Genomic DNA, 11,285 nt, shown 5'->3' on the forward strand with positions numbered 1-11,285 from the left:
TATTACATTACATGCATGTGATATTTAGTAACTAGTAAAGATATGGTTAAACATACAGGTTGAGGACTCACTGCTGTATGGAGCCATACATAATAGCTGCAAACAGACAGCTAAGTGCCATGCATCCCATCTACAGGCTTTTGCATCCTCACTTCCGCTACACCATGGAGATCAACGCTCGTGCACGCCAAAGTCTTATCAATGCAGGTGGAATCATTGAGACTTGTTTTTGGCCAGGGAAATATTCAATAGAGCTAAGTTCAGACGTCTATGATAAACTATGGAGGTTTGACATGGAAGGTTTACCTGCTGATCTCATCAGAAGGTTTTTTTAAAAATAGTTTTAAATTTTTAAATATCACCATGCCAAAAAAATAATTTACAAAGCTAGTTAAAATCTTTTTATATAAAATATTTGTGGTATAAGGGGGATGGCTGAGGAAGATGAGACCGCAAAACATGGACTACGCCTGACGATACCAGACTACCCATTTGCAAATGACGGTCTAATATTGTGGGATGCAATTAAGGAATGGGTGACAGACTATGTGAAATACTATTATCCAGATGCAGGACTGATCATGTCGGACGAGGAGCTCCAAGGATGGTGGAGTGAAGTGCGGAACGTAGGCCACGGAGACAAGAAAGACGAACCTTGGTGGCCTGTCCTCGAAACACAAGATGACTTGATAAATGTGGTAACGACGATTGCGTGGGTCGCCTCAGGTCACCATGCAGCTGTGAATTTTGGACAGTATGGATATGGAGGATACTTTCCCAACCGACCAACCACAACAAGGATAAGAATGCCAGTGGAAGAACCGACAGATGAAGAGCTAAAGGAGTTCTATGAGACGCCAGAAAAAGTGATGCTTAATACATACCCATCTCAGAAACAAGCGACGTTAGTGATGGTCACTTTGGATCTTTTATCAACTCATTCACCTGATGAAGAGTACATCGGAGAATACCCAGAAGCATCTTGGGCCAACGAACCTATCATCTATGCTGCTTATGAACGTCTCAAAGGCAGACTCCAATATCTAGAAGGAGCGATAGATGAGAGAAACGTGACTCTTTCTCTAAAGAATAGAGCGGGAGCTGGTGTAGTTAAGTATGAGCTTTTGAAGCCCACCTCTAAGCATGGTGTTACCGGAATGGGGGTTCCCTACAGTATTTCTATTTAATGTATGCATTTTCTTTCTCTCAATTGCCTTCCTTTTTTCTACCAATGTGGTCAAGAATAAATTGTCTTTCTAGATAAATAAATNGGACGAGGAGCTCCAAGGATGGTGGAGTGAAGTGCGGAACGTAGGCCACGGAGACAAGAAAGACGAACCTTGGTGGCCTGTCCTCGAAACACAAGATGACTTGATAAATGTGGTAACGACGATTGCGTGGGTCGCCTCAGGTCACCATGCAGCTGTGAATTTTGGACAGTATGGATATGGAGGATACTTTCCCAACCGACCAACCACAACAAGGATAAGAATGCCAGTGGAAGAACCGACAGATGAAGAGCTAAAGGAGTTCTATGAGACGCCAGAAAAAGTGATGCTTAATACATACCCATCTCAGAAACAAGCGACGTTAGTGATGGTCACTTTGGATCTTTTATCAACTCATTCACCTGATGAAGAGTACATCGGAGAATACCCAGAAGCATCTTGGGCCAACGAACCTATCATCTATGCTGCTTATGAACGTCTCAAAGGCAGGCTCCAATATCTAGAAGGAGTGATAGATGAGAGAAACGTGACCCTTTCTCTAAAGAATAGAGCGGGAGCTGGTGTAGTTAAGTATGAGCTTTTGAAGCCCACCTCTAAGCATGGTGTTACCGGAATGGGGGTTCCCTACAGTATTTCTATTTAATCTATGCATTTTCTTTCTCTCAATTGCCTTCCTTTTTTCTACCAATGTGGTCAAGAATAAATTGTCTTTCTAGATAAATAAATTGTCTTTCTAGAATAAATAAATTGTCTTTCTACAGTATTTATATTGAATCTATACGTTTTCACTTGGTTTTTATTAGGTAGCATAACGTGATGAATCAAAAGAAATACAAGCATACACTAGTACAAGATTTTATCTTAGTTTTAGTTTTTAGTGTTTTTAAAATATATAATTTTCTATTTGAAAAATCCAAATATCAAATTTTAGTTCAAAGAGTTTTCCTATCTTATTGGCCGAACTAACAAGTTAAAAATAATCAACAGGTAATTAAACAAAAATTTATCTAAAATCTTGGAAAAAAAATATTTTCTTAAACTTGATTGGTGGTTCTAGTTTTTAAGGTGGGGAAAAGTAATGCGAGAGGAGATAAAATGCCCAGGAACATAATTAAACATGGTCAGTTGTACATTTGTCATATAATAAGTTAGTTTTTGTTTGTTCAAATAAAATAAACTAATAAATGAGTTATTGAGTGCAAGTGGGTATGCACAATCAAGTATAACAAGACGAATTGCTCCAGCGGCAAACCACAATCCAGTTCTTTCTACAATTGTTTCTGGAAAGAATTGGGACCTAAATCTTAAAACCCGAACCGTACGTAATACAATTGATCTGAAATCGACCCTTCCCGAATACTCGAACATACAATATTCCTAGTACAATTTGGTGGTCATGTGTCGTGGAGTCAATAAAGAAATATATTATGTTTGATGCGTTGAGGCCTTGAGGGAGTTGAAGTGGATTAAGAGTGTGTTGGGAACAATAGGCATATATCACATCCACAAACGATGGATAATTATTATGATAGCAAATATGCGCTTCATACGACCGCTAAATCTGGTGTTTCATAAACGTACAAAAACGTAAACTTGAATTTCATTTTATATGAGATGATTATAGAAAATATGCATGTTACAGGTTTTGTAAAGAACAAAAGATCAAATAAGAATAACTCTCATTTTATTAGCTCTAGAAAAATCTCTCAAAAACTAAAGCTCTCTTACAATTGTTCTCTCTCAAACTTTCAATCTCTATATCTTAATGTCATAGCTTGACATAGATATATATAGTAAAACCAATCCTAGTCCTACTATGAAAACACCAATAACTTAGATAACACCAAATAGAGTTTGATCCTTATCCTTTCACTAATCATAACTCGATTAGGAATCCTTCAGCCTTTCTATATTTAAGTCCTTCTCAAGCTTAAATCAACATTCTCTCCTATAAGCTTGACTTCACTCTTCACATCACTAACTCCAATAAGATCTCTCATCTCTTTGAATTTAATCCTTCCAAGTGCTTTCGTCAAAATGTCTGCCTTCTGCTCATTCCCTGGAACATGCTCTACCTCGATCAATCCCTTCTCGACACACTCTCTTATAAAATGAAACCGTCTATGGATATGTTTGCTCTGGCCGTGAAACACATGATTCTTCTTCAATGCAATTGCTGATTGATTGTCAAATCGTATTGTAACCTTCTCACATGGAGCTCCTGTTATCTCACTAAGTAGTTCTTGCAACCAGATGGCCTGTTTAGCTGCCTCTGTTCCAGCCATGAACTCGGCTTCACATGAGGATAGTGCTACGACATGTTGTTTCTGCGAACACCAGGTTATTGGACTCTCCCCTAAGTAGAAAATATGTCCAAAGGTGCTCTTGCCATCGTCCGTATCCACATTGTGACTACTGTCACTATAGCCTATGATCCTTGGTATCTTTGCTCTGCCGAAAACTAAACCAAGAGTTGCAGTCCCTTTTAAGTATCTCAAACATTGTTTCATAGCTGCTCCATGAGAAACTCTTGGACACTGCATGTACCTGCTTAGAACTCCCACACAAAAAGATAAATCAGGTCGCGTATGCAACATGTAGCGAAGACACCCCACGTTCTTCCTGTACATTGTTGCATTGATTTCATCCTCCTCTTCAGCTTTACACAACTTCAGTCCACTCTCCATTGGTGTATGTACTAAATTGCAGTCTCTCATCCCTGCTTCCTCAAGAATTCTTTCCGCATAACGAGTTTGATTCAATGTTATTCCTCCTTGTTGTTGTGAGACCTCAATGCCTAAATAATATGTCAGTTTGCCTAGATCGCTCATCTCAAACTTCGACGACATCTCTTTCTTAAACTCGTTAATTGTCCTTAGACTCGAGCCTGTAACAAATAGATCATCAACATAAACTCCAACGACTAGCAAGTGCTCACCAACTTCTTTGCGATAGACTGAAGGCTCCTTTGAACACTTAACAAACCGTAATCCCAGCAAGATTGTGTTTAGTTTGTTATTCCAGGCTCTAGGTGCTTGACATAAACCATACAAAGCTTTGTTTAGCTTGTAAATCTTTCCCTCACTTCCAATCTTTTCAAATCCCTCAGGTTGTGAGACATAAACAGTTTCCTTGAGCTCACCATGAAGAAAAGCTGTTTTAACATCAAGATGATGTATCTCCCATCCATGTGCTGCTGCTAAGTCAATGAGTAATCTAATGGTTTCAATCCTTTCCACTGGAGCAAATACCTCATCAAAATCAACTTCATATTGTTGTACATATCCCTTTGCAACCAGTCTTGCCTTGTGTTTATTGATACTACCATCTGAGTTCTTCTTTGCTTGAACACCCATTTGCGACCAATTGGTTTTGCTCCAATCGGCAAATCAACAAGATCCCACGTTTTTAATCTTTTAATCGAGCCAACTTCTTCTTCACAAGCGTGTATCCAATGTTTCGAAGCATTTGCTTCTTCAAAACATCTTGGCTCGTTGTTCAGACTTAAGAGCAACATCTCTCCTTCCTGTTCTGACAGGAGAACATAGTCATCGAGATACTTTGGAGTATGTCTCTCCCTCTGAGATCTTCTTAGTTGAACCGGAGACAAATTTTCTGATATGAGATCATCTTCTCTTATTTCTTTGTTATTTTCTCGAATTTCACTATCATTTTCTTCTGCTGCTCCTCTGTTTTTCATCGATCTGTTCTCTTTCAGAGGCTTCATTGTCATCGTGTAGTCCATGATTTCCAAACGTACCAGTCATAACTCGAAAACTTTCATTTCTTCTTCTCATAGCATCATCAAATTCAGCATTCCAGTCCCAACCTTTTGTTTCATCAAAGACAACGTCCCTACTAACAATAATCTTCTTTGTGTGAGGATCGACCAAACGATAGGCTTTTGATCCATGTTCTGTCCCTAGATGAACAAGTATGCGAGTTCTGTCGTCTAGCTTATTAAGATGTGGAGAGTCAACCTTTGCATATCCAATGCACCCGAAAACCCGAATATGATCAACGTTTGGTCTCTTGTCTCTAAAGAGTTCATACGGTGTCTTATCCTTGAGAGACCGTGTTACAACTCTGTTTAAGACATATGTTGAATGTCTTACAGCTTCTCCCCACATGTGGTTTGGCATGTGCATATGCTTCAAAATGCTTCTCGCCATCTCCATCAATGTCCTGTTATGTCGTTCTACCACACCGTTTCTGAATGCCATTTTCTTCACAGAATAATCTAAATTCATTAGATACAAACTCTCCACCTCTATCTGTTCTCAAAGTTTGTATTTTACTCTCTGTCTCCTTCTCAATCATTACTTTGAAGCTCTTAAATTTCTGAAAAGCATTTCCCTTTTCTTTTAGCAATATCGTCCACATGTATCGCGAGAAGTCATCTATAAGAACAAATATATAACGGTTTCCAGCACTTGTACATGGTGTAATTGGAACATAGAGATCACATGTATAAGCTCAAGCTTCTTAGTTGCACGGTATGATGTTGCTTGTGGGAAAACCCGATGTGATTGCTTCCCAAACAAGCATGAACTGCAGAGTTCCTTCTCAAGTGCAGTACTAGGGACTCCATAAACCAATTTCTTTAAAATCATAGAATTCAAGGTGTCAAAGTTAACATGACCCATCCTTGCGTGCCACTTGCCTGCGTCACTTACACATGTTAGATACAAACATGTGTTATCCTTCAAGCCCATTCAAACTTTGTAAAGTCTATTTAGGGATCTCTTTGCCTTCACAAGTAGTTTTCCTTCACAATCCTTCATTGTTAAGTATCCATCTCTCAATCGAATATCACATCCAGCTTCTGTAGCCTGACCAAGACTCACTATGTTACTTTTCAATCCCGGAATGTAGTAAACATCAGTCATCTTTCTTGGTTTTCCATTCAAATCAACAAAAGCTATAGTCCCTTTGCCTTTGATATCAATGCGGGAATCGTCTCCAAATCTTACTTTTCCTGTGACTGTTAAATCAAGTGTGTCGAAATACCTTCTATCTCCTGTCATGTGATTGCTAGCCCCATTATCTAGGTACCAAATATTATCACCATCCTTGCTTGTCTCAAATTTGCTAGGCACACATCGTTTTTCATTAAGAAAAACGACTTCATGTATCATCAGTTCATCTGCAATCTCTGTATCTTTCTCTACTTCTTGAGTTTCTTGCAATTTGAGTAGACGATATGGACAACTGCTTGCATAGTGATCCATCTTGTCACATCTAAAACATGTTATTTGTGAGATATATCTTCCTCCGTTGCGTCCACGTCCTCTTCCTCTATAGGAGAATCTTACTCCTCTGCCTCTTCCTCTGTAACTTCCATTGTAATCATGTTGATATTGGTTAGAATAACTTTCTTGTGTGTCGGTATTAGAAACTGTGTTAGCATACATCAGCTTGCTTTGTTCTTCTTGCGGTTCTTCATCATCACAAATTCTTTCTTTATAAGCTTTGAGCCGTCCAACAATTTCAACAAAACTCGTTGTGCTTAAATCAAGTACTTGTTCTAAGGAAGCCACGATATGAATATTTTTTTCTTCGAGGAAGGGTCTTAAGAAACTTCTTCACCAGTTTAGATTCTTCTATTATTTCTCCTAGTGCAGCTGATTTAGATGATAGTTCTGATATTCTTCCAAAGAAATCATCAATTGTCTCTGTATCTTTCATCTTTAGCCGATCGAAATCAATCATCAATGTTTGCCGCCTAGCCTCTCGAACATGTTCTGCTCCTACATGTCTGTTTTTAACAGCTAACCATATCTTTTTAGCTGTATCAAGCTCCCCTACTTGTAGAATGAGTGCCTTAGGGATTGATTGAAACAATAATGCAATGGCCATGTCATTCTTCTCTTCGTCAATGGCTTATGCATCAATTGCTTCCCAGACTTTGTTAACCCTAAGAACAAACTTCATCTTCATTGCCCAAAATGTGTAGTTTTGTAGCAGTTAGCATCGGACATGGAATGGAGGAGGATCCTCCTTCTGTTGGTTTTGCTATTACAATAGCTCCTTCTACGTCTGCCATTGTTTTCTAGATTCGCTCTGATACTAAATATAGAAAATATGCAGGTTGCAGGTTTTGTAAAGAACAAAATATCAAATAAGAATAACTCTCTTATTATTAGCTCTAGAAAAATCTCTCAAAAACTAAAACTCTCTTACAATTGTTCTCTCTCAATCTCGCAATCTCTATATCTTAATGTCATAGCTCGACATAGATATATCTAGTAAAACCAATCCTAGTCCTACTATGAAAACACCAATAACTTAGATAACACCAAATAGAGTTTGATCCTTATCCTTTCACTAATCATAACTCGATTAGGAATCCTTCAGCCTTTCTATCTTTAAGTCCTTCTCAAGCTTAAATCAACAATGATATTCATCTTAAGATTGTTTAAACTAAGTATGTTTCTACAGTCAAACTGGCATATGTCTTCACTAAAGCACTTGATGGTCATTCATTTTAGTTGTAAATTCAAGATCTTTATGCTCTAACCTAAACAAGGGCGGGAAAGTATATATTGGGCAAGATTATGTATATATAATATTGGGCGCCCTATTAAAATTAGAAGTTCCAGTAATTTCTAGTATTAGATTATATAGAGCTGTTATTGCAGAAATTTCATGAGCATCTCTATCAATGAATTTAAAAAATGTTACTTAAAAATTATGTTATTGTAAATTTTGAATAAAAGTAGATTAAAAACTTTTTAATAAAATATAAAATTTAAAGAGTCCATTGATAGTTGCTAAACATCAAAATCAACAAGATGTGGAAGAGGAAGAGAAAAAGGAAGAGGAACAAGAAGAAAATGAGAAACCAATCATAAACTGAGACATATGATTGCTTAACAATTTCTAAAAATGTTTTAGATTAGGATCAAAGTTTATCATGTATTTTGATTTAATTTTAATTGTGTTAATCTTAAAATATTCTGTTAACATATTCTTAAGCACCATCAATGAAGATGGTCTAATACTAGAAATTACAGTAACTTCTTAAGTTTTAGGAAAAAGTCAAAATCTCTTTTAGTTCAAGAAAATAAAATGTATTAACCCAACTAGAAGTCTACAAATGTATGTCATTTTGGTTACCTTTATATACTTATTTAAGCAATGTTGTTAGAACTTTTAACAAACAACTAATATGGCATATTACGAAAATACCATTGCATTTTAATTAATTTAATAGCTAACAAAAGAAAAACTTATATTGGTTTATAAAAATAATTAAATAACATTTTCGAAATTATTTCATAAAATTATAACAGATTTCATTTAATTTTTCAGAAATCTTAAGAAACAATAACAAACTATTTAGAGTAATTATAAAACTTAATTTTATTTCTAAAACTAAAATTGAATATTTACATCCTTAAATCGTTTGATAATGATAGATATATTTTAAAACTAATATACAACATTGCTTATATTTTAAATATATAGAATATTATATCTAATTTATTGATTTATTTTGTATTACACATCGACGTAGTGACATCTTATTAACATCTAAAAATCACAAATGTTATATTTTATTAAATATAGTATATAAAAAACAAACAATTAAATCGTGATTTATAAACACGACCGTTTCAATACAATTTTTTTTAATTTTTTAGATTTTACCAAATTTATATAATTCACGGATTTAAACATTGTACTAATGTATGGAAGACAGGTTGAAATTATGGTATAAAACTAAGTAAATTAAATGTAAAAGATTATAAAATGTATAGAATAAATCAAATAAATTTTCTCTTATTATTTTATAATAATAAATTACAGTAAAATTTATGTAAACATTTTCCCCTGCTGTACAGCAAGAAATGAATAACAATTAGCAATTACAAGACATGAATAGTCAATTATGATCAGATCAATCATGCATATTCAACTGATTATATCAATTAGGCATATCCGCATATGTAATTCAACTGGACCACAACCAAAAACGAATGAGATTGACATATAAACATATGGTGTGAATTGCTGGATGGATCCATTATTAGTTTGAATTGGGCAACAATAACAAAAACGTGCGTCCTATTATACATTCACTGGATTTTTTTCATCCGTCAAAATACGTCGTCATCAACCCATCTTTTTTTGATTTTTTTCGTCCATCAACCCTTTAAAATTTGATTCTCTTGTAAATCAGTTTTGGATTTTTATGTTATTGCAAGAAATAAAATAAGAAATTTTTATTACTTTAAGCTTAAATCTGTTTTATAATATACTATGTTGTTTAACTTTTTAAGCTTAATTTGTTTTATAATAAAGTATGTTGTTTAACTTATTTAATCTACAAGTGTATTATATATAAAAAATATGTGAAGTTTCTTATTATTTGGCCGATGTGGGATTAAGAAAAAAAATTGATTACAAGCCAAACCACGAATATTCGTTACAAACTGAGTTTCATATTTGAAGTCAAAAACTGAGTTTCTTATTATTCGTTATAAAATCTATGATATTTCCATTTATAATTTCTATTCGGTTCAAAAATATCAATCGATCTCAACTCGGTTCGAGTCAATCTCAACTCGGTACGAAATGAGCTAGAATTGTCAAATGAGCTAGAATTGTAACATACATATTTTCAAAATAGCGATATAATATCAGGCCTTTGGATCATCTTTGTGGCGATTATACCAAATTGTGGGGTTACAATAACGTTTATACCCCGGTCATACTCATAGGTTCACTCTCATATCAAAATCGGGATCTTTTGGTAAGTTGATATCAGCAACGTTGTATTTCGTTTAGATTTTCGAACCGCACTTTAGTGAAGTTAAAATCATCAAGTCGAGTTGAACGTATGTTACAATTCTAGCTCATTTCGTACTTTCGTTGTTCATGAAAAATATTGTATCTTAAGCTTGCCTTCAGATCACTATATATCCAAATTATCCATCGGAATTATCACTAAGACAGTATCTTTGTGTCCCTCATCTTTTTCCTAGTCAAACGAAAACCACATGAAGATTGGACCTCTGATGAACGAGAAGCGAATCTCAGTAAAAAAAAAAATATAGGTATTGCTCTCCCAAGACGAAATCAACAGCACCTTCAACATTCTTCTTCTCCAAAGAAATAGGAAGTTTACTAATCATTATGAAACCGTGCATATTCGTGGTTTGGCTTGTAATCAATTTTAATTTGCGCACCCATACATTAATTTACTAGTTATCTTAGATTCTCATATTGTTATGAACAAGTAGAAAATTGGGGATAATTACTATATATATAAACCATGCAAAACAAGTGGTAGCATCTATGTTATTTTGGCGTGAAAGGAATGCACGAATCTTCTCCAAGTATCTTCACGTACTTCTCAAAGTAATTTTCCCACAGTCCCACTTTGCTCAAGAATATAATTAATACCTATGTGATTTCTTGAATACTATTTTAGTTGCATAGAGAGAGAGAGAGAGAGAGTGGTATAAAAAGGAAGAGTATTTTTTGTATCACTTTTAGTATTATTTCTGTGATTGGTTATAATCAAAACAGTTTTATTTTCTGGTTTTATTATAAGCAGAACCAACAATTAAATGGTTCCTCCAAAAATGGTTAGGTTCCCTACAATTGCAACTTCATAAAGATGGAAAATAACTTCATTTTAAGACTATGGCGTCTGCTATCCACCTTGTTAGCGATATCATTGTAGATACTAGTTGCGGTTGCTATGAATGTCCATAATTTTAACATGGTGGTCCTCTTATGCGTCACATGGCAGCAATTGTTGATTTGTCCACATACACACACTAAAAGTTAAGATGTCACTCGTGAACATTTTCGTGGAGGTTATGGACTTATAGATAAAACAAGTTATTTCTCACTATTTGAGAGTTTTAAACGTTGTATATTCCTTGGTACAATATACACTAGTGGTTAACCAATCAACACATATGTATCAACAATATAATATTTTTCGAAAGTAAATAAAATGTGAATAATATTTAAACTTGTATAAATAGATGAAGGTTGGAGATTTAGAGGAATGTAAGTCAGAGAAAAATAAATAAAAAG

The 11,285-nt window shown here is 35.0% G+C and overlaps 2 protein-coding genes across 2 annotated transcripts in view; both read left to right on the forward strand.

Moving 5' to 3' along the window:
- Positions 1-1,210, forward strand: part of LOC104772994 (lipoxygenase 2, chloroplastic-like) — a 5,137-nt gene extending 3,927 nt beyond the window's left edge. Inside the window, exons 6-7 of the mRNA XM_010497546.2 lie at positions 59-325; positions 428-1,210. Of these exons, the coding sequence (XP_010495848.1) occupies positions 59-325; positions 428-1,187 (1,027 nt within the window). The 3' untranslated portion in view covers positions 1,188-1,210. The remainder of the gene's footprint in view (positions 1-58; positions 326-427) is intronic.
- A 281-nt stretch (positions 1,211-1,491) lies between these two features.
- On the forward strand, positions 1,492-1,872 carry LOC109131523 (lipoxygenase 2, chloroplastic-like). The gene has a single exon (XM_019242562.1). The coding sequence runs from the start codon at positions 1,492-1,494 to the stop codon at positions 1,870-1,872; it is 381 nt and encodes a 126-aa protein (XP_019098107.1).
- Positions 1,873-11,285: the final 9,413 nt, after the last annotated feature.

Source organism: Camelina sativa, unplaced genomic scaffold (assembly GCF_000633955.1).
Source record: "Camelina sativa cultivar DH55 unplaced genomic scaffold, Cs unpScaffold00382, whole genome shotgun sequence".
NCBI lineage: Eukaryota > Viridiplantae > Streptophyta > Magnoliopsida > Brassicales > Brassicaceae > Camelina > Camelina sativa.